This window comes from Adelges cooleyi, unplaced genomic scaffold, assembly GCF_023614345.1.
Source record: "Adelges cooleyi isolate 19-005CV unplaced genomic scaffold, UGA_ACOO_1.1 ACOO_flye_CR_arks_rails_tigmint_CR_PRNA_574, whole genome shotgun sequence".
Lineage (NCBI taxonomy): Eukaryota > Metazoa > Arthropoda > Insecta > Hemiptera > Adelgidae > Adelges > Adelges cooleyi.
In genome coordinates, this window is record NW_026096268.1 from 15,796,078 (window position 1) to 15,821,899 (window position 25,822).

General features: G+C 31.1%; 1 protein-coding gene across 1 annotated transcript; it reads left to right on the forward strand.

Moving 5' to 3' along the window:
- The first annotated feature begins 279 nt into the window (after window positions 1-279).
- On the forward strand, window positions 280-25,037 carry LOC126843669 (diacylglycerol lipase-beta). Its single transcript, XM_050581338.1, has 13 exons — window positions 280-852; window positions 10,098-10,180; window positions 11,958-12,069; window positions 21,985-22,197; window positions 22,316-22,425; window positions 22,526-22,903; window positions 23,048-23,216; window positions 23,316-23,583; window positions 23,669-23,873; window positions 23,939-24,093; window positions 24,160-24,414; window positions 24,535-24,632; window positions 24,710-25,037. The coding sequence occupies exons 3-13, from the start codon at window positions 11,975-11,977 to the stop codon at window positions 24,903-24,905; spliced, it is 2,142 nt and encodes a 713-aa protein (XP_050437295.1). The 5' UTR covers window positions 280-852; window positions 10,098-10,180; window positions 11,958-11,974; the 3' UTR covers window positions 24,906-25,037.
- Window positions 25,038-25,822: the final 785 nt, after the last annotated feature.

The following is a 25,822-nucleotide window of genomic DNA, read 5'->3' on the forward strand; positions in this document are numbered from 1 at the left end:
GAATTCTAATATTTATACAGGGTAGTGCAAAACAAGTTTTTTCATTATCCTGTTGAAGAAATATTTACCTTGTTTTCCATTTCCTAAAAAGGGGGCCAAGTGCCTCCAGCCCCCCTCCAGCACCCACGAATTGGGTGTACGCCTGTTTGTAATTATTAATTTTACACGAATCACGCACGCAACGTGTTGCGTTCTGCGGCGGCGGCGGCTGCGCCGTACGGAGGGGGATTCCCAAAGAGGTAACCGGCGCGGTGGTACACGGTCGCCGGCAGACACCGTAGCGTCTTCGACCGCGTAGTGCGTACGGACGACGGTCACTTGCGCGCGCGCGAGAGAGTATCCCCGGGTATCGTTTCGGTTCAGTTGCAGAGCGACTGCGTGCGCAACAGTTGTCAGTGGCGCGCGGCGGCGGGCAGTTTCACAACAAAACACTGCTGTGTTGCAGACGTGATAGCCTGTTATCTCCGAATATCTCCGTTCGCGAGTTGAGTTTTTTTTTTTTTTTTTTTTATCAAGTTTGAAAATTTTCAGTTTAATTTTTCGTACAAACGATTTCCGTTTTCGCGTTGGACAAATTAATTATCGTTAAAAAACAGGCGATTCACGTCGGTAAAATTCAATTTTTAGATACGTGCGACGACCGTCGTCGGTTTTCGTCGGTGAAATTTTTATGCAATAAGTGCGTTTTTTCGTACGAAGTAGGTCGCGACAGCTTTTTTTTTTTTTATTTCTTCGCGGCATTCCAAACGGTTTATGCCATCCGTTAATCGTTGGGTTTTAATTGAAAATAAAAATAATTCATATTACTATTGTCAAACACACGTCATCATGCCGTCGGAATAAACCATTATGGTAAGTCTTGTCCGTTTTATTTATTTTATTTCAACATTGGCCGTGTTTTGATTTCGCGTTTCATAATCTTTTTAACCGATTTTTACAACGCACAAAATACCCGTCGACAAATCGGTTAACGATAACCGAGTTTTTAGTCCCCCAGTGGACCACTCACTCACAGTTGGCCTACTCGGGTAGTTTTTGAAAATTTCTTTTTAATCACTTGATTTTTGACTTGCCATAACTATACAGTTCAAGTCTTAAGGAAAACATTGTATAGGTAAATAGTGAATTTTTGTAATAAGATCACATAATATGTATCGTTGATGTGTTTTATGACGCCAGGTTAAAACAAAATGTACTATTACAATTTCCATATTAGTTATATTTAATAATGCAATGTAAGTATATAAGTAAATTATGTTTCTATAGAAAAAAATTAATTTGCTCAGCCCTTACTTGGACTTAATTATAGATACTCGTTTTATGGACAGAGTGTTTTACCGTCTACGACAATTAGTTCGCCATATCCTAACGTAAACTAAATTAGGCCGCTGAGATAATTCTGTGTGAATCATAACATAGTGGAATATGAGCATACAAGTGGTGTCAGTCAAAATGTATTTTTATTTGTTCTTAACCACACCAGGGATTGCTTTTTACTACTCATGGAAGCTTACAAAATAATAATTTTCAAGTCATTAACGTTGGTACTTATTTTGAAAATTTGTTCAACATTTAGCGATAGCTCTTATTTTAATTTTGCTTCAGTTCTGAATTTGTACAAATAGGTAATTAACGTTTTGTCAGTTATGTGTCTGCTTTATCTTCGCCCTTACACTGCCAACTACATGGAGTCGGCCACCCTAGTCCACAGAGCTCGATCTTCTGTTGAATTTTTTTTTTTGTCTAGTTCACTAACTAAAAAGTTATTGATAATCATAGAAGTTGGCTTTTCATTGTTGCAGTTGTATCGCTTCTCTGGTTTTTGGGAGTTTTAGTCGAACTTTAATTGATTGTTTAATACGTTATTGGGGTATAGTGTCATATTTATAGTATTCAAATAAACTTGCTTACAATCAGTGATTCACATTAACTTACTTTTAATCAGTACTGATGAAGGTAACATTGCTGCCGAAGTACTTTGATTCGATAAAGTTTATTATTTTTTGTAGTTAAAGGTTTTTTAAATATTTTATTTTTTTAATATATAGAATCACAAGTTTGCCTTAAGTTTTTTTCTAGATTAACACAAATACATTTTTTTATCTGACCGCTAATTTGTATTTGTCCCGATAGCAATTTGTAAATATTTGTTTATATTTAAATAGTATTTCAGTACACAAATTGATGGTATTTTTAATTTTCCTGCATTTTCACTGCTTAAGAATACATTTTGTATAAACCTACCCTTAAATTATGAGATCAAGTAGGTATTTTAACCTAAATAAGAGTTTTGTAAATAATTATAGTTATTCACTATGTAATGTTTGTCATGTATACTAGTATTAAAAGTATATAATTATTTTACAAGTAAAATTGGAACTAAAAAAAAATTATTACCTAAATGAAGTATTCATTTCAACAAGATTTTTTAAAGAAAATTGTTAATGAGTAATTTACAAATTATACCTAAGCGAATATTCAAGTTGAAAGTATAATTATCGTTAAAGTTAGGTCGTGTGCTAGATTTCTGGTTTTTAAACCTGAAATGTTTTTTTAAATGGCTTCAATAGTTGTTTGTAAGGATATTATCTTGTGTAGAAGAAGGTGTAAAACAATATTTTGTAAATATATTATACTTGTATTACATTTTGCTCAGAAATTTCAGTAAACTAAGTGGTGTTTTTTTTTTTTTTTATTCTTACTATCATAATTTAACCACAAGCCTAGCTTAAGTTATTTTTTTTTCAGTTACATCAAGGTATATGATAAATCAACAATTTTTAATTAAATGTGATATTTGATAGATAGGTATATTGCTCATACCTACCTAATATTATAATATATATGGATGAATAAAACAATATATTTTTCTCAATGAAAACAAAAAACACATGTACAAATGTCAAATTATACATTCTTATAACAGCTAAAATACATAATTTGTACCATGTAAATGTTTAAATTGTTTTGGACATTTCACATTTCACACTATTGGAAATTGGATAATTATATATTAGATTTATTGTATATAATAGAAAAACAATTTTAATTTTAGATTTAATAACTAATCGATTTTCCCTTGTTCTTGTTAACTCGCGCAAATTACTATTATGTAAAAACAATTAAAAAAAAAAAAAATTAAACAACAGGTACCTAGTATATAGCTAATTAATAATTTTCATTGTCCTAAACCAAAATCGTTATAACCTATTAAAAAAAAAAAACGGTATTGTTTATTTGTGCGTTTAATTGTACTTAAACGAAATTCTTATATCAATATTGTCTTTTTTGTGCGTGTATGTGTGTACTTATGTTTTTTAGAATCATATATATATATATATATATATATATATATATGCGCGTGCGTGTGTCCTTTGGAGGTGAGCACTGACCTAACAACTTTCACAGTAGCACACCCTTCTCTTGCGTCCACGTGATGCAACTATGTCATCAACATACATATTATTATTATACATATTAACGCGGTGGAATAAAATATTGTAGACATTCCTCGTGATATTATTAGCAGTAGGCGCGTTAATTGTTCGCATTTTAACATTTCTACTCAATAATAACACAAACCAAATCAAATGCCCCATATAAAATATGTAACTATAAATGTTAGAAACAGCCGCGCGCCTCTACAGATCTTAAAAATTGTTTTTTTCGTGTAATGAAATTTGATTTGATTTCAATATTATTGTTTTTTTTTTATTTGTGCGAGGCCATGATTAAAATAAACCAGGCTATTGCATATCCTCACTCAGTGTGATTATTTTTTCACAAAATGGCAGCGGAACGGGCGGCATTCTCATTGGTCGATATTTACCCGCACAAATTTGAAAACAAAAATTGTATTTTTACAGTTTTATCAATTAAGAAATACTTATTTTAATACAAGTTACTATTACCACCTACAAGAGCCCCTAGAAAATAAAAAAATGAAACTTAGTTATGATGAAAAACAAAATCAAATATTAAACGCACAAAAACTGAAAAAAGAAATAGAAGAAAAACAAGAATAAATTAATCGAACAAGCCGAAAAATTATAATTATAGTTAATAAACAACTAATATTAATTATAAACTATAAACACTTATTTATTTGTTCGTTCTTCTTATTTAGATACATTTTTAATTTCACATTGCGAATATGTAGACAATTATAAAACCTGTATCGAATAAAAAAATCCAAATTAAAAACTAGAATTTCTTATATTTCGGTCATGTGTAAGGCTTATAACACTGTAAACTGATAAGAGAAAAATAGCTTATCAGTGAATAAATTTAAACCAATAAAAACGCCGCCCGTTATGGTGCCATTTTGAAAATGTTAGGAAGAGGGGGTGGATATACAATAACCTGGTATATTTAAATCACGTGCGAGGTTTTTTCGAAAACGGTTAACCGATATAGAGGAGATATTCTTCGGTCACTCATTAGCGACTCGCTGCTGGTAATCCATAATCGTTATTGTAAAATCCCCAAGGTCGACTCGTTTGCCATTTTTTTTTCTTCATATAATACTATATTATGCTGTGGACTCGTTGATGTATTTTTTTTTTCTTCTTTCCACGCCGATATTGCAATTCATGTTGGCCGCGACGGGTAATCGACTAAGACAGCTGTGTAAACCGCGCTTAAATATTATGTTTATATATAAGTATAATATAACATATAAACCACATCTTTAAGCCAGCAGACGTCAATGGAAGAGAAAACGTCATCGGTGAGCAATGAACAAGACCTACCTGTATACACTCGGTGAAGGGGGGGGGGTTCTCTCTCTCACTCAATCTTACATCTTTCTCCTCTTTCTCTCTCGCTATCATTTTTTTTTTTTTTGTTAAATACCTACCGTAGTGTTTTTATCTGTGTCGAACGTACAACTGTGTTGACTGTGGATTTTTTTCCAAACATCAAGCCCAGTAAATATCTCTCCATATTGTCCACAAATATGGATTTCGTTAAGTTTTTTTGTACGGTCGTATAGGCACACATTTAGAGCAAACGTTTTTAAGGGGGGTGCTAAAATTAAGTAGATATACCCGACTAAACATAATTGTTATCTTCAAACCATATAAGATATAAAATATTTGTAAACAAAAATATTCTAAAACAAAAAATTCAAACAGTTGTATGTATATTATTGAAATTGTATGCATACAAATTGCATTTTTGGGGGTGATAAAGTGCCCCTAGCGGCTAGCAGCACCCCCCCCCCCCTAGTTGCGCCTATGTTTGTAAAAACGAAAAATTATGTGTGTAATATTGATAAAAAACAATAAAGTTTATTTGAAAAAAATTGTAATTTATTGAACGTAATAAGCCTTTGATATTGAAAAATGGCATACAGTTGTCATACTCAAATATAAAAATTAAACAGTAATTTGGTATGTGTAGGTAGGTATTTAATAGGCTAAGGGATCGTTGATCAAAACAAGTTTTAAGTTTAAACATTTAGTAGTCTCCCTAAACATCAAAACATATTCATGTAGTATCACTACAAAAAAAAAAAACGTTATAGTTATACTTTGTTTCTAAACAGTCGTATAATGTATTTAAAATTATTCGTTAATAAATCGAAAACATGTAATTATAAATAATTATTTCCTTCTGACGTTATTTCGAAACATTCGCTCTTCACTTGAATAACCTCTAGAACCATCACTATAATTCCATTTCAAAATATAATAACTTAACATAAAAACTACTACATTGTTATAATATATATGTATAATATTATGTGTGTCAGTAGTTACACACTCGTGAAAATCCTGTTAAGAAGTTCTTTAAGTGTGCATGACTAATCTCTTATTTTTTTGTGCACTTGTGTTAATAAAGCTTACCAATTTTTTGTGTTATGTTATCACGGTCTTAATAGCACTCGGGCAGAAAAAACACTTTAACAATATGAGTTGTTACCAACAAAAAATGTGGTAAAGGCAAAAACATTATGTTTTTAAAAAAAAACACAATAAAATTTGGTATTTACCCAAATATATGAATGCTATTAGGAGGCTTGTGTATGCTAAACAACAAATGGGCTAGGATTTGTATTTGAATCCAGCAAAATCTAATATAGTGCTATTTCATGTCTTTGTCGTTAGAAAAAACATTGAATAATATTTTAATTGAAGTAGGTAAACAAAAAACAGGTTACCTACCTAATTTTTTTTCCAAGCAGCGTCTCGAATATAGGCCACCAAATAGGCCTTACTAACAAATATTCAATTAAAAAAAAAAACTGTCGAATTTTTATGGACGTATGGAATAATTAAAATTCCCCTCTCTCCAAATAAAAAATAATACAATTTTGTCTCTATCCGAGCGACGACCGACGTCCGCCATGACCTTGCGCCAATCTGACAGTGACCAGCTTCTATACAAAAAGTATACTGACCGTTTAAAAAAAAAAAAAAAAATATCAGGTTTGCTTTCACTCTCTGACCATAAACGAGGGTTAATTCTACTACTATAGTCTATACTATACTTTATAGTCGGATTAGTTCACGTTTCCGAGATTCCCTGGTTGTTTCACAATATCCTGTCATAGTGTCATAGTATATACCACAATATGACTGTAGTAATTTTTAAGTGGAATTCAATGCATCATATAAATTTCTCGGTTTGGGTTTTGTATCTAACCGCTTTGTACGGCTAGTACTAGGGCTAGGCTAGTTACGGTAATATTCTGATGCTAATTATTATGTAACCGAATCTGCCTGTATAATCAATTATTTACTCGCAGGTGTAAACGCTTTCGATTACCCACCACTGTGATACCTAAACCTGGTCACAATTAGTTGCATTTAAAAAAAAAAAAAAATGTTTTACAAGGCTCGGTTTATCAGTTGAATGAAGGTACCTTCCTCGTTTCTAACTGTTCGACGCCTGTGAACAACTAAGCGTGATCTCATGGTTTCAGTTTAAATGTCATAATAATTATGAAAATGTATTAGAAAAATGAAAATATTCATATTTTATAGCATTAATTGTGTTAGCCTTGATAAAACGAGACGTACCACTTTAAATTAAAATTTTGTCAAGGTTAACCAATATTATCTAAAATACTATAAATATTATCATTATTATCAACGGTACTTCAACTGGTAAACCGAACCTTACAAGACAATTTTTTTTTTTTAAGACATGTCTATAGGAATTATAACTGAAAATAATATTATGGAATGACTTTGAAATAGACATTTCGTCACGAATAGTGTAGATAGTAAAAATATTAAAAGGCGTTGTAATTACAATAATGTGTTCAAAATTGTATTATTAAAACGTTTTGAGTTTTAGCGAACAATTTGTACGATAGGAATAATTATTGTACGAAATAAAATGTATTCCAATAATTATATTGTCGTTAAAAAAATTACATTCCGTTTTATGTTGCATGCCGAAACTCTTACTAACTGCTATAAAATGGGCAGTTAAAATTAAGAAATTTCCCGATGCATAAACCTGATTTGGCTGCCAGTTAAATCAGTCTAACCGTCAGTTAAATACCACTGGTAAACCGGCCCTTAGTCTACTTTAAAATATATAACAACAACAGCCGGTAGTAGGTAATATCATTAGTAATGTATACATATATATATATATATATTTATGTATTTATTAATAAACGACAATTTGCATATAACAAATTTTTAATGCTTCTAGACAGCGAAACAAATTACGCTTATAAAAATACTATTTATAGCAACTACTTGTGTATTTATATTTAATTGATTTTCGCGGGCTCAGTACTTTAATATAAATCACCCATAATTCGATAGGTAAACGTTTATCTATTCCGGTACAAGAGGTTAACGGCTCAAGTGCTCAATTCACCGTCGAACAAACCTTCCTTGAACTAGGTAAATATTTATTTTTGTTTAATGAGTTCAATGATCAGCAATTATGTTATATCAACCACCAATTGTTGATTGTAAATAATAATAATAACATTATTGTATTTTAACTATTAATATGCTATATTATTAATAGGTCTTACTTATAGAGATTGTCCATGCTCATACGAGTCTTGTAAACGATCTATTATTATTATTATAACCCTAACATACTTTGATGAAGTAATTAGTAATACTGGTATATATTATAGCGTTCCATCGATATGAGTAAACAGAGCGAAATGTACATTACTGTTTGAAATGACCAACTGTTCAAACCAATTATTAAATGTACACACTTAACGATTATTATATCATCAATCGGTTATCAATGCGTTTTATTTGCGTTTGTGTTTAAACTTTGTATGTTAAATATGAACTGTAAACCGTTTTAGGTGAATTACTTTTTTTTTTTTATTATAAAAAAAGATTTACACCTCGACGATTCTTTTTCATATTTACCCATTTGATGTTATTGCATTCGCATACTATATTTAATAATATATAAAACGTATAGCATACTATTGATTATATTGTAGTAATAATTATATTAAATGATCATACGAATAACGCAAAAATGTATCAATTATTATCTTTTTTTATTTTCTGAATTGTATTTATGTATTAAATATTATCACTAGGGCCAATTAAAAATACACATAAAAATGAAATATAATGACGAGACTAACAGAAATATAATTATTAAGATAAAAATGTCAGATATAATTTTACAAGCTAACCACCTCCATTGCCCAAGCTGAACTTAGCCAGTCATTTAACCTACCGTGTAATAGACCTTTAACCATATTTTGTCCTCGTGTTTGACATAGCCTATGTAGCTTCTACTTTGGGCAGAATTGGATGAACGGTTAAGACCATTATATTTCATTAGTTTTCATCTATTACACTAGTGTTTTCTCCTGCGCGCAGGTAGAATAGTTATCTTGTGATTAGTTGAAATGCATACGCCGGAAAATTAGCGAACATGATGTTTTCATGTTTTGGTAGAAAGTAAAAATTATTGGAAAAGATTAGTCACGGAATTTATGTTTTCCCTTTTATACGGCGCGTTTGAAAAATTATCAGAACAGGCTCACTTTCATTGTATAAAATAATATTATACAATATTGTGTGTGTAATCAAACGAGGAAAAAAAAAATAGCAAATCAAATTGCTCTTTTTCTTATTCTGTTCGCTTATAATAATATTTGTATAAATATTTCCAGAACGTCGGTGCATGTTTTTTTTTCTTTTTTTTATCTTCTACGAGAAGGTGTTGATTGTACAATGGTTTTTGTTTGTTTTGTGTCTTCAAAAATTAACGTTTAAAATCAATTGTCATGACTTAAAAAAAAAAAAACTCATTATTTACCATCGACACTGGTGAGCGCCGATGACGTTAACGTTGTTGCTGAAATACTACTTGTATACCTACACGTAGTATCTACTTTTGTGATTTAGGGTATTATTAACAATTCATGATATTATACCTATATGTTTTAAAATTAATTACTAGCCTCTAGTGCACGGAGCAGTTACTACAGGTTTTTCCTATATCATTATCGTTTACGGGTTTTTAACGAGACTGAGAAGCATTTTGATGTACCTATTCCGTTTTGTTGTTTATACCTTATCATCTTAATTTATTATATTATATTATGTATCAATCTAGTCTGGTAATATTATGTACATAAATACTCGAGCAGGAATCTCACTCCTTCCTACCTTTAACACTTCAGTTTGTTTGTTGGCTTGTCCACAATCAGATATTTACGGCCTGTTGTTGAGTATAATTGAGGAGATTTTCAGAGGTTGTGAGTGAAAACGTATTGGCATTTGAATTTGTTAACTGGTAGTAACCAGACAAAATTAGCATTAATCTAAAATTATCGTTATTAAAAAAAAAAAAAAATAAGCCAAGTACGATCATTATTCATTAGCCCTTTATCGCTGTTCTACTGAATAATTATTTTTTTTTTTTATCGACGATTTACTTTTAGGCCGTATTGTGTCAATTAAGCTTTTATAATACATCAGTTTATATTGTTTGACACGCTTCAAACATGCTTAATCACCTTAAGATTCTATTTCAATCACAATAAAATATAATTATTTAATATATGCTTATGAAAACATCAAGTGAGGACTGACAGTCACCTTACACAAAGCGTTTAATAGTCTTTATTCTTGTTCTAGGTGCAACGATTTCTTAAGCAATGGACTTGAAACCCCAACGCAATATGTATTATGACACTACTAGATAAGCACGTCATCATAAAGTAAGTACTTTAATACATTCTGTATGTTAATCCTAATGTATTGTAATTTAATTGTTTTACAAATAAAATTATTTTTTAATTTAGTATCGAGCTTTCATTTAGAAAAAAATTATTACTGCTAACTCTAACTGCTTACTGCTAAAATAATTGACAGAATCTCTTCCGGTGCGGCCTGATATTATTTTTATCTGTGTTCACTTCCTTACTCGCTTAAACTGTTAAACCCTAATAAATCTAAGAGTATTTTATTAAAACATTGACCAGACAAAATGTTCAGTATACTATAAATAAGATTACAAAAATTAAGTAATACATTATTTGTATAATATTGTAAACGAAAACATTTTCGACTAAGAAATTCAAATAACCATTTCGTGTGACTGTCTTATTTCAAAATTTTAATTGATCACTTGATGATAAATATTTTTTTGAATACAATAACAACAACATATAGTATTTTAATCCCATGTGTAATCTGCGAGTTACTATGGATGCGTTTTAATAAATTAAAAACTCAATACTTCCTCGACTTAACGACATCGAAGCTATAAGCATTGTTGGGAATATTATATTAAAATATAATCCGTACAAAAAAAAACAATATAAATTTAAACTAAAATGGCAAATATCATGTGAAGGGTATACAAAAATAATTAGTATGAATAAATGTATTTAAATCCGACGTTCGGCAATATTTTTACATATGAGTATTAAAATAATAATAATAATGTATGTATATTATTTTATTTCCTAAATCTCCCAATAATTGATGGTCTATAATATGACAGTAAGCTTGAAATAAATAATTTCATATGCATTGAGTTCATTGTCAACAACATAATATTATACTTATTTGTATCACTGCTCTTAGGTAACAATATGATATGTGAATTATACCTATTTTTATTTTATTTTTTGATCGAGACGTGTCGAAAAAAATTTTAATTTGTATTTAAGAAGAAAATATGCGTATTTAAACCAAACCGGTAACCACTAAAGTGTCTTACTATGTGTATTGCGTAACCATAATAGAATTTACCAATGTGCCTTCCAATATTTTCCGGTAATTGTGTTCTTATAGCAGTAGCCACAACCACGGACGTCCTGAGATAATTATTATTTAAGGGCCAAGGTCGAAAAATATGTGTACAACACACACTACCACACCGTCTGTCCGTTGGCAATGAAACTGTAGGACGCATAGACTAATCCGCAAAGACAGATTAATCGTTTCGTTTAACGAATGTATTAGAGGCTTCCTACGGGATTGGACAAGCTCGAATACCCAAAGCAGATACAACAGCACCTTACTGATGAAGTAGTAGTTAGGTGTTTCTTATTGTTGAAACGGCGGTGTGCATATTTTTTGATTAATTATCGTCGATAGGTCAAGGGGTCTCGAAAAACATAATAATTTTCAACGATTCCCGATTGAAATGGTGTTACCCACAACCAATGTACCAGCAAAATATGCATTGCTAAAATACTAATAACGTTCTCTGAATGATTCAATAAAGTTCTCAAACATTTACAATTTTACAATAAACAACCGTGTATTACACAGGGAATAAACCCTACCTAACATTGTTCAACCCCCCCCCCCCCCACTCCTACTTGAAAATCTCCTACTCGTCGGTAGTCGGCTGTATAGATAACTGTTCCTTTTTTCAAACTGAGGACTTGGTGTTTCCTATTACTTAATCTTAACACACCCCCCCCCCCTCTGATCAAAAAAAATATATATTTTATTTTTAAATACTTGCAATATTAATTTCAGGGCGTCGAACTACCACGATGCCGTCTATGAAAATGTTTGGTCGTAGATGGCTCGCGGGTACAGATGACTTGGTATTTCCTGGATTGCTGGAGTTGTTGATGCGAGGAATATGGTGAGCATACCGTCCTTTACCTATACTTACTAAAAAAAAAAACATTTACAACTAGCCAATGCGTACAAGCACACTAAATTTCCCATATTTTGCACAGAAATGTTTATAATTTAGTTATGTTATTAATATGCGTCATTGTATCAAATAATAAATTGTTAAAAAACACTTATACGTGAAAACAGAAATAAAAAAAACCAACAAATCTTAACTATTGTTTCTAATAATAATTAAATAAATAATTTTTCGCTGGTTTGTTAGTTATTTACTATAGAAAAATGCAAAGTTATCACGATAATATGCACGGTTAAAATATGTATTTTCCACTACTAACAACAAAAATAATGTTTTTATTTTATTTTAAAATGACGTTATACTCTTATTTTTTTTAGAGTAAACAAGTTTGATATTTTGTTCCATGATAGGTTTAATAAATGCAAGTTTGTGAAACCGAATAAGAATGACTTTTGAGGAAATGTTTTTAAAAACAAAGTAAATCGACGTTTGTTATATTTACCACATTTATACTTTCCTTTTAAGTTATGACTAATACACTAAATGCATTGTAGTTTTTATTAATGTTGAATTCGGTTTCTCGATTTCGCACTTTAAATGGTCAAGTAAAAACAATAAAACCAAAAATGTTTTGTATTTATCTAAAAATATTGGTATTATGTGCAACAACAAAAAAAAAACTGGACGTTTTTATGGACTCTGGAAGATTTTAGGAAAATTGACTGGACCCCTTCAAATAAGTGGTTTAATACGTCCACTTTACATTTCTATTTTTAAATGAAACTGTTACTATTTCATTACTATTGATCGTCTCACACCTAAAACGTGGAGGTTAATATTTTTTATGTTCGTGTCTGTAAACAACTAAGATTATTGGTTTTGTTAAAATGTGTTCGACACTATTGGTTTATTAAAAATGATGATGTTGCTGTAATGATAAATGAGATGATAATTTAAATATCTTTCTAGATAATTCGAGCTTTCTAAATAATGACTCTAATACTACTTCAAGGACAATAGTCGCCGCTTGACGGTTGCCTAGACACAATCGTCATAACCTTCCTTTTTTCATTTTTTTCAAGCAACCAATAATTCTATATTATTACCATAAATTAATGCTCAAGCCAGAAAGTATTCCGTATAACGGCCGTACAACACTTTTTCGACTGGTTCGCGTTTTATACAATCATAATACATATAAGTTCCATAAGTTCCCCTTAGGAATATAAATAATATCAATAACTAGTTAGTCCGACGTACAAAACAAATTTACATTCATTCTTTAAAACTTTAAACATAACCAATTACAAAACAATTAAATTCGTTTTCTTAAATTCTATATATTTCCCTAATATATAATCAATAGTTACCAGTTAACGTACATACCACAATGTTCGAGGTATATATATTTCTTTGTACAAACATCTTTGAACCCTGAATTATAACATAAAGTTCTTTTAGACAAAATATTTTTTCTCCTAGCAATCGGGTGACTAAATCTAATTTTTTAAAATTTTTAAATATAAGTTTTCACTATAAAATAATATACAAACAGCTAAATGTTTTGAACTCAAAAACGATAAAAGCTAATTGTGCGCATGAAAAAGTTTTCATTTTTTTAAAAAGTAAAACATTAAGCTTCCTTCGGCTAAAAGTAAATTTAGCCCTTTTAGACCGGAATAACAGATAATATATTCTAAAAAAACAATTTATTTGACATTTAAAAGTTTACATCTTAAGATCTAGTGCAAATCTGAAGTACATTCCTATTTTTGTTGCCACTATTAGTATTATTATTGTAGTTTAAAAAAAATGTAGTAATTTCACATTTTTAACAGAAATATATTTTTATTTATTTTTTATTGTTAAAAATCCAGCACATTTCTGTCGAGTATTATAGTAGGCACGAGGAACCGAAACCAGTGGATACAGAAATGTCACAGGTATAATCACTTAAAGTTTAAAAAACTCAATAATGCCAATCCATAGGTGACAAAGTAATTAAATGTGCTTATAAATCAAGTCTGTTAACATTAAATAATATATATAATAAATAAAAATATAATTATTATTTGTATAAAACTTTGTAGGTACATTCAAGTCCACTATCAATCCAATTTTCAGACTCTACCCGAAAACTAACCCCCCCAAAATTCGTATTTTCTTTTTATCATTATTTAGTGTTTTTTTCCGATTTTTGAAGTAAAGAGATGTGCTGTGCTTAGCCATGCTTTATCTAAACTTGATACATGAAGAAGTTCTGTCATTGGTTAATATGGTTAATGTGGGTCCTGCGTCCAGGCCATTGGGTAATAATATACTACTACACTGAGTACTAACATATACCAGCTTTAGCTAGCAGGACTAAAACCGGTATGGCCACACATAAGAAAGAAAAAGTCCACATTGTTAAGCGATTGGCACTCTATATGATAAAAAAAAGTTTTTACCTGTTATCTTAAAATATTTTTGTTTTTGTTTTTCAAGATACTATTGATATCTTATCGCCACGATATATTGAACAGTATTTTCTGTCATCTACCTAGGCAGACTGACTTTAGTCCTACAGTTTGCGTCACATCAAAACTACTATAGCCACCCCCTGGTCCAGGCACAAAAAAACATCATTTTAAAACCAATAACTTTCTCAGATGCGCATCAAAACTTAAAAAATTGTATTTTCTCTTGACAAATAAAAAAAAACAATAATTTGTTAGTAAATAATATGAGGCGCTCAGAAGCCAAACTGATTAACTCTATAAAATGAAAATTTTCAGGACAGGCAATTAAAGGTATTTGAAACAATGTATGCAAGTACAATTGCCAATTTTCTTAGCGCACTCTAGTGGTGAAAACTTCAACTATGGAGTTATTTATCTTGGCACTGAAAATTGTACACTTTTTTAATCCAACCACATGCTATTATTCACAATTTGAAAAAAGTGGAGTTAATCGGTTTGGCATCTGAGCGCCTCGTATATGGTAAGCGTTCTACAAATTTCCTGGGCACGTCATCGACAAAAATTCTAAAAGGTTTTATAGCCCTTTTAGAAAAAAAAAACCATAAGCTAATTATGGTTTTTATTTGTGCTCGTTTTACACGCGATAAACAACAATGACTATATTTTATTGCTGCTATTGACTAATACTGTTCTAGGAAATCGAGATAAGTGAATACAAAACCCGTATGGGCGAGCATAGGCTAATATTTTTTTAAATTATTATTTATGAATTTTTTTTTTAGAATTTGTATTCCCACGTATCCACACATAGGCGAGTTTTGATTGCCATCTACAGTCGACCGTCGTCGTCGTTTTATTCTTTTAATTTAACAATCGTCGTGCACTTCGCATAATAATCATACTAGCTATGATCATTGAGTACAACATATTATATACACTCAACGCGCTATAACTTATAGCAACATTGTTATTACCTAGGTAGAACTATGACGTAGGTACTTTGTAGTAAAATTATAAAATAAAACAACAAAACCAATTATAAGGCCAATTTTTGTCAAAGTGACTGTTATTTTACGCGACAAATTTGTTTGAGAATAAACTTCAAATTATTTTTCAAGTAGAAATGAAATGTTGTCCATGCTAAAGATTTCACTAAATATACAATTCTACTATTTCATCTAAACATGACTGCGATTGAAGACAGACACGGGCTTGCATTTACAATTACATTCCTTTGTCGTCTTTCGCTTGCAATATTTGATGTGATAGCGTTTAACAATATTTATATTAAAAAAAAATGTTCATATATATATATATTTATTCGAGTTGTGCAACATTTATTGCACTCACCTCGCACAAAGGGTTCTTCTTTTTTTATCAGGTTTTAGATGGCCAATGGACTATAGTTTCCTTACACGTACAGCATTATAAATTTGCCTATGTATAAATTGAATTTAAGTAGTATAATTATTATGAAATTTTAGAATCTTAGAATTATGTATACAATTAAAAAAAAAAAAACCCAATTATTAAATTTTAATATACTAAAAATACCGACTTTATTACTAAATTAATTAATAATAATAATAATTACAGCCCCACCACACACATATTTATAATATTTTATAATTATTAATTTTTGCTGTAAAGGAAATATGTATTTTTTTAAATCAAAATAACATAAAAACTAAAAATAATTTTTTTTTCGGCTCTTAAGAAAAATCAGGTAAAAAATATACAATAATCCCTGATGACACAATACAAAATTTGTGATTTTCCATTTTTATCCGCCTAGCCGGAAACGACGACGAAGATAATAGTAATTAAACATAATTCTTAAAGCTGGTATACAACATTTATGACCGATTCAAGGTAGTTTCTGTATAATATTATTTTTATTTGTGCGATATTTAAAAAAGAACAAGTGCTTGTCTATATATATATATATATATATATATATATTATATACATTACAAGTTTGTTAGAACGTATATGTTTTAGTCATGTCGACGTGTAATTAGCCTTAATCATTTTTGATGGTTATCAAATACCTAGTGTGTTTATATGTAATGTCCATAATAACTTATACTGAATTGCATATTTATATATATATATATATTAAACTACAATATAAATACAGTAACCTTACCTACATTTATGAGAGTTTATACGTCTAAATAGAAGTCATTTGTCATTGCCCTTCCTGTTAATGTCTGTGAATGAAAAAAAAAAAATAATAATAATAAATAACACAGCTTGTATTATTATATACTATTTTTTCGCCGGACTCGGCATGGTAAAAAAAAATTGATGTGTTGCAAAAACGCATGTACAATTATAATAATTAATGTACATTTTCTATACACCGAGTCAATTGCGCAATTGTCGTGACAACAGTCATAAGTGTGCCTTCTAAGTTCTATTCGATTGTTATTACAACGATGATTAGGTATAATATAATTGCGACGACAACGCACTTGCCCCTTTTGTGAGTACACATTTCCTTTGGTCTATTTTTTTAGCACTTTAAATCCAATAACTGCGCTAAAAAATAATTTTGAATTTTTGCTTGTATACCTAATATCAATAATGAACTTTTCGAAATAAATGTTGTTTTAGAACGCACAAACTTTTTAGTTTATGTAAATTAAATGATGAAAGTATAACAGTTGATGTTTTTAATATCAGCTGTTAGGTATAGCAATTAAATTCGTTCGAGTTTTGACTAAGGTGGAAAACAATAGAAAAAACATTAAACATTAAAATATGTGTTTATATTATGATAATCATCAAAATCGCAATTTTTTTTATTAAGTTTCTGACTAATACAGAAGTACAACTGCCGTGGTGTACCTCAGAATTTGCTTATAAAGTAAAAACCTTATATTGTGTCACTTATACGCTGATTTGGTTGCTGAGACATTTTTAAAGGTGGTCAAAACATTTTATTTCTAGACATCATCTCTCAAGCTGTTCTCATAGCCCCAACTTGTATGTAATATTAAGACCCCTGATCGAGGCGAAGGTCTATAGCAGCTCTGCTAACTGTCCAGTACTAGAGTTGATTGCAAATTACTAGTTAAAATAAAAATAAACATCTTTTTTTTTTCATTACACTTTTGTTTGTATTATAATCACTATGTAATAATTTCAGCACATGTCCCACATTAATTTTGCTGTTGTGTTCCAATGCAATTTTTAAATTGCAAATAATTTTCACTTGCGATTTAGAGTTTTAAATAATTTGTAAAACGCCCTTCGCTAAAGCGAACGTAAGTATGTCCATTAAGAGTACCCTTGAATGAGTATTACTTTATTGCGAGAACGCATTAAAAATATTTTTTGCCGTATCATCGTCGTGCGCTGAAGATACTAAAAATTATTAGTAATAATAATATATTATTACGTTGAGTTAAAGTTACATATTATATATATATATATATATATATATATATATATATATATGCATGATCATTATCTGTTATTTTTTATTTGACACAGAATTGTCCGATTTTATTGAATTGCGTTTGGATTGTAATATTGTGTGGGTCTGGTAAGATGGTCGAAATATAATATGTGATTGAGACGACCATTAGTCATCAACCGACTTATGTTTTGAGCAAATGAAAAAAATGGCTTGTCGACAATCAGTTATGTATGACTGATTATCATGTTGCAAGCAAATAAAAAAACGCAAGCAAGGCAATATAGTGCATTGTAATGTTATTTTATCTGTACAACTTCACCGCACCGCACAGACGACCGACCACTGTGTGTAGATTTTTTTAATTGTAAAAAAAAAATATATATAAATATTTAGTTTAATTCCTCCGTCGCGTCGTACTATCTCTGATTTCCTGATGTTGTTTGTAATTGTCTACTTATAATAGCTTCTCCCGGAAAATATAGTTGTATTAACTCTAATAATTGCTGTTGAGCGGTAAAAACTATACATACCGAAGAAGCCAATTTAAAAGTATTTATGTTAAAAATGAGTTTTGAAAAATTTACACTAAAAAACTACCGCTGAAAAAAATGCAATGTGCAATCAGCCAAATCGGGGGAGAAAATAAGACCAAAACAACGCCAAGTCACTTTCCAAGTTGATTTTTTTTTAATGTTTACCTTAATATATTGTTGTTTCTCATAACAAAATCAAATGGGCCTTTTAGCCATCACAGTGCATGTGACCTTTTTTTACATTTTTTTTAAATCTGTTCAAATAAATTATGCCAGAAAGTGAACGCATGTTTTATCAAACTTTCAAGACTTAGGTTTTCAGCTGTGAAGTTACCATTCATAATTTGTTGAAATTACTCTGAAAGTCGAACGAGTGGTGACAGTAAAACTTTTAATATAATATATATATTACATTTTTTAAAATGTTTTTTGTTATTGTACAATAAGTACCATCAAAACGTGTTAAGAACGTGTTTTGTTAAATCCAATTTGCTAATTATTATTTGTATGCATTGAAATATTTTCTAATGGGGCTTAAAGAAATGTTGAGCTAATCCATTTGAATTCATTGGCATATTCACTGTTTTACACCAACAGAGATAATACCTAGCTAGAGAGGTTATCTTATAAAAAAATGTATAATTTTAAAAAACTTCCGCCCTTAAGCGTCTATTATAGTTGAACCCAAAAAATAATTAGACATAATAAAATATTTTATTTTGCCCAGTAGTTAAAATATTGCCTTGACTACGTACCGGTTAGGTATAACAATAATAGTAAAAATTATTGTAAATAATTATTTATAGAAAAAATATGATTTTACAAAGACTTAAGTAGAAACTATAAAACATTCTTGTGCGTCCCATTGTGTCCTTTGTAAATTATGTGCCACCTATTTAAAATGTTTTTATTACTATTTGTTTTATATTGAATTGATATTAATGCAAATTATGTAAGCATTCATAGTTTGCGTCGTGTGTCGCGTTTCGCATTTCCAATGGCCAGCATAACCTAAAAAAATACCTATAAATACGGTGCGTTGACCTTTTACTAAAAAAAAAACTTCATGAGCTGACTGTGTGTTAAGTGTTAGCTGAACAATAATTTTTGTTAACATATTTTTTTTTTCGTTTAACCTTTGTATGCATATTGTATAGACTATAGAATTTTCTAAATTGTAATTATACATGTGGTATACTTCAGTTTAACATGATCAATCTGTGATTTTATTTTTGGCAGTTTCTATATGAAGCTATACTATAATCTTGTTGGTAGAAGATCAGTTTGAGGTTTGCCAATAACTTTTTCGTTTAATAAATTACTACTTAATGTATTATTTTTATTAAACTGCATCGTCTATTTTTCCCCCCTTAAACAAAATAGTAGAAAATTTGATTTGGATGCAATTTTCAGTCGCATTACTTACACTAAAATAGACTTCTTCTGATTCACACTTTCTTGACGTTACTTTGGTTTTCGGATTTAAGCTTTATTTTTACTATCGCAATACACAAGTACTCACAATAAAAAAACATAGTAAAGCAATAAACAAATAGCAGATAAAATTGTTTAGAAATAGTATTTTTTTTTTTTCAACTATTAAAATTTTAATGTCTTTTTTTAAATATGAAAAACTACACGTTTCCAAGTACTTTAAACATACCTTAACTTTATCATTTAGTTGCTACTATGGCTGTAATTCGATCGATAGGAAATTGTGATTAAATTAAAAGCATAAATGTCATTACAATAAAATGCTTATAACGCATTACACATTTTCTCATAATAATAACTAGAACTAAGAACAAACAAAAAAAAAAAATTGTATTCAACTCTATATTTTATCTGCAATTTTTTTTTTTGTAATAATAAAACAAGTTAGATGTATTATTATACCTGTAGTGTTCTATGTAATATAATTTTATCTAGTCTTGTTTTAAACGTACAAATGTTTGGAGGATCGAGATACAAATATAACATAGTGAATCCTTTTTTAAAACCCATTTGGATACACGGCCTTGTAGGTAAAAAAAAAAATGTGAAAGTATTTATTTAAAAAAAACTCCTTCTGAACGATCCGACTCCGTGTAAGAACCCTATAAGTTTTTAAAACTTCATTAAAACAAACAAGTGCAATATGAATTGTTTAGATTTTATATGTGCTTGTATTAAACACCTTTTCAGCTTTGTACCGAATCTAAATTCATATTATATTAATTTCGAGGCCAGTTTAGAATTCAACAGACGAAAATTGTTTATTAGCCATAATTAAAAAAAAATTGTTAGATTTTTTTAAGTACAAAACACACTTAACTAGCGTGTTTCGAAATGGTGTGTTGTATAATATTATCATATGAGAGGTGGTTCTTACAAAATCTAGACATGGATTCAATATAACATTAGAGTTTTAATGTAATTTAGTTAATGGTTACAAATGTTTCACTTGGTAAATAAAAATAGCGATTTTTTTATTTTAGTTACCTACTTTTTCTATCCAGACGTTTGTGACAACTCTTTTTTTTTCATTGATGTAAAAATAATATACTTTTAGTTGGTTCAAAATCATGTTTCACGTTATAAATTAAAAAAATATGGTGAAATAATAAATTATGCACTAGCGGTGGTTTTTATAACATTTTACAAGAGTACAAAATAAAAATTGTTTTTCAACGTGTTGGTTAGTTTTTCCCAGTAACTCTTGTAAAAATTGTATCATTGACAAGTAATGATTGATCGTCACTGCTCTTTTAATTTTGTTCTCGTTTGTTAACTATCAATTTTTTTGTATTATAAAAATAATTAGGTACTTTACTAGTACAATATCGTTTTGCGGCGACAACCGGGTCCAACGCGGGCATCTTTTTGGGATTGTCTAAGAATGTTTAAAAGAGTCTTTGAGTTGTTTAAACGTCTTTGAGAACACACCAGCTAAACTAACTTGGTGAAGAGGATGGTGAGGTGAAGAGAAATTTTACAAAGGCTATAATCAAAACTAAGAAACCAAATTTTTACATAATATAGACAACAACATTGTCTGTGTTCTACTGTCGCTCTTTTTTTAATATTTCAACCAGTTAATGAGTAGTTAATTAATTAAGAAAGGACTTTTTTTACTTTTTTAAAAATGATATAGCGTTGGTTGTATTAGGTATATCGAAAAAATACGGATGATGGAACACAGATAATTTTGTCATAAATAATATGTATGCATTTCTTTCCTTAACTTTGTATGAAGCCTAAGAAAAATCAAACCGCGCAAAGCAGTTTTGATGGCAAAAAAATTGTATTTTATCTCGTAGAAATGACTGTGATAGTTTGACAAAAAAAAAATGGCAATCAACGAATTATCCTTAATACTGTATTAATAAGTATACAATATTATAGTTCAAACTCTAAATTAAGATTTTTCGAAAAATTGCCTATACTTTACTCCTTAGAAATGGCCGGTGTGGCGTCCTCTTAATAACAAATTTTTTTCCAGGCTGGCGCTGATGAGTTGTGCGCTGTGTCGGTACTATCATTGGACGTTCAACTGCGTGACTGGCGGATTGTTTGTCCGGATCTACCTGATCGGCATTGTGGTAATGCATTCTATAATTATCCTTCTGGTGATGGTGTTGGTCAACCGGAGCGCACAAGGAGCCATTTACGACACGAAGGCCAGGCGAGCCGTACCGCACCTGTTGGTGGCCAAGTAAAAAAAAAAATTACCCACCGTTCTATAATCATCTCTCGCGCCGGATGTATCGGATATCCGGTCGCGGATCATAACTGTTTTTTGCTCAAGTTTATTCTGTCGTCTGTTCCCTCAGGATCGTCTTGCTCGTACCGGAAATAACGCTCAACGTGTTCGGCACCATTTGGACGTACACCAATTGCATACAGTGCGGCAGCGAACACTTCACCAACACGGTGGTCGAGAGTGAGTAACGCTGTCCGGACAGTATGAAAAACATATTTTGTTCCGTGTGTGATTACAAATTGTGAAGTAGCGTAACGTTCACGTTGTTCGGTGTTACTAGTCAGCGTGCTGTTCAACTGGGTCGTGTTGGGCGGTCTGATATTCGTGTTGGCCATGATCCTGGATCCGGTGGGCTCGTTGAAACTTCAAGAGGGCGCCAACGGCAACGTGGACACGGACACGCTGTTGCACCGCAAGGTCACGCGCATCTGGGTCAGACGGTTCCGGTGGTTCTTTTGCTGGCTGATAAGGGACGAGCATTCGCACGAGGCGTTCTCGCAGGCCGCCAGTCTGATGAGCTCCATGTTCAGGAACACCGACATTGTGCCCTCGGACTTCATCGCCGGCTTCGTGTTGTTGAGGGTGAAACAGAAGCGCGAATCCAGAGAACAAAGGCGGTTGGCTTTGTTGGCCGAACAGCGGTACAACTGCACGTCCGGTGAGTCTGAACCATAACTTAAACATAACCCGGCTCTTGTGGGGGAAAAAAAACGCCTGTAATACACATTTATACCCGACCGGGGAATGGCTTTGGCGAGTCGATTGATATAACTGTATGCGTGTTGTTAATTTCTGTTTCCAGTCGTTTCTGAGTGTTTCACTAGCAAACCCAGTTGGATGTGTCTGAAAAGAGCGAGGCATTACCTCCAGTTGTCCATTGCCATCTACGGTTGGCCTTTCTTGATCTATCGTTATTGTATTACCGGCCTGTTCAAAATGATGCCAAAGTTCCTGTGCTGCGCTTGTTTTCGGTAAATGGCGCGTCGTCGTCATTTTTACATTATAGTGACAAATACTTAGTTTATGACAAATACGATAATTGACGTAATTACCTTTTTTTTTTTTTCCAGATCCAAACCTACCATCGTCAAAGAAGATAACTGCTGTCTTTGTAACTTTGCGGCCATCCGTTATATGTCTAAGCTGCATTCCAAAGACATTCTATTTGCGTCGTTCGTCAATCATATATTCGAGTTGCCCTTCTTTGTAGCGGTCGATCACGAGACGAGCAGTATAGTGATATCCATCAGGGGATCATTGTCGATGCGAGATATTTTCACAGATTTAACGGCCGTGGTCGAAAAACTCGACGCAGAAGGCGCACCTCCGGACAGCTATGTAATCATTATTAGTAATTTGCCAACAGTATTCTTTAGTGTACAATTTGATTGCACGGCACACGTTTTGGTGTTTGTTTTTTCAGGCACACAAAGGAATGCTTTGCTGCGCCAAATACATTAAAAACGAACTGGAAGATCATAACGTCATTGAAAAAGCGTTAATAAATTTTCCCGAGTACAATCTCGTTATCACCGGTCATAGTTTGGGCGCCGGCACTTCGGTGCTGCTGGCATTCTACATGCGACCGACTTACCCTAATCTCAAAGTGTACGCTTTTGCGACGCCAGGTAATGAGAGGAAAAAAAAAATATTAAACACTATGTTTTCGTTTGAAATCAAAATATCGTTACAGCTGGGTTATTGAGTCGAGAGGCTGCACGGATAGCCGAAGAGTTTACCTTATCCGTCGGCGTCGGTGACGATATGGTCATGCACATGACAATAGACAACGTGGAAGATCTGCGCACTAACATGCTGAATGTGCTGCAAGCGTGCCGATTGCCAAAGGTAACGGATTGGGGGGGTTACGATGAATCTCAGCAACTCCAGTACTAATTACATTTTTTCTCCTAGTATCGAGTGTTTCTTAACGGATTTGGATACGCTCTATTCGGCGTACCGTCTAGAGATCTCGAGTCTACGTGGCGTCATCGGTCTCCTTCAGAGATACGCAATTCACCGCTGTTGTCGGCACACTCGCCCGTTCTATCCATGATTACGCAAAACGACGGCTTTCCAACAGATAACATAAGCAATCATCATCTAGTCCCGACCACGTCTTCGTATCCCTACGAACAACCTATCTCCATATCGTCTACTTATAATCTAGTGAGTAAAAGTAGTTTTTTTTTTAGGAAATTTAGCCGAAAAATTGAAAAACTACATTTTGTTGTAGTGTTACATAATCTGTTTTTAGATTTATATGCCGTACGTTTAATGTGTTTTCAGGAAACCAGGAGATACTCGAAGATACGTTTGTACACACCAGGTCACATATTACATATAACAAAGAAAAAGAAAAGCAAAGAACAGAAAAAAGCCGACAAGTATAGCGCTTAAAAAAATATAACGCTTCCCTCCTCATATCTTATGATTAACACAAGTGTATTATTCGACGTTGCAGGAAATCCGGTACCGACAGCAATGAATACAACTATGAAATGCGATGGGCCTCACCCGAAGACTTCAAGGAACTTCGAGTCATGCCGCGCATGTTGTTGGACCATTTGCCAGAAAATGTTTTGAAAACTATTGATAACGTCCTCAATGAACAAAGAACGGAAATCGGTTTCGATTTGGCTCAATTAACTATGATTTAAGTGTAGTGTACTTATTTAAAAAAAAAAAAAAAAGACATTTTATAATAATATTCATTATTGTTGATGTAACTGAACTTGATATAATTAATGCTCAAATTTTCCTCTCTCTCTCTCTCTATCTCTTTATCTTTAATAATTCGTCCCGATATTAAAATAACAAAAAAAATAAATTTAATTATATAAATGTATATTTTTATAAATGTCAAAGAGTGCTGAGCATGTTTTTCCTACAAATATAAATATAAATATATACACATATATATATATATATATTGTATACTAACAGTATTTTATGAATGGTCTGATTACTTTGTGTATTTTAGTAATGTTATCGGAATCTTATTATGTATAATTTTTTTTGTATTAGCAAATATTTACTTTATTATTTTATTGACAGTTATAATGTGTGTCGTTAATTTTTATGTATTATATTATTTAATGTGAGTAAACAACACCTAGCCGGTAATGTATGTTAACTCTAATAAGTATTACTCAATTTTCGGGGGTTTTTTTTTATCTTTTTTGTTATTGATACTCTTGGAATATTATTTTTTATATATGTTTATTTGAAAAAGTATGTAAGTTTGACCTCAATCTGATTTTCTTGTTCTTTAAAAAACGTGTACGTAAAAATAATTATTGTATTTTTTTCCTTTTGTATGTTTTTTTCTTTTGTCTTTGACAACAGTACTTAGCGTAATCAAACGAATTAAAAAGATTAAATTTGTTTAATTTTTATAACTTATGTATGCATTGGACGATGGAACTAAAAACCTGTGATAACTTTATTATTAAGAAAATTTGTTTTGATAAGCATAGTACTTTTTTTTTTTTTAATTGTAATACAATAAAAAAAAAAGTTTGTGTATCATTATTATTAATTATTTTTCTTATGTTTAAAGATGATGTAATTAACT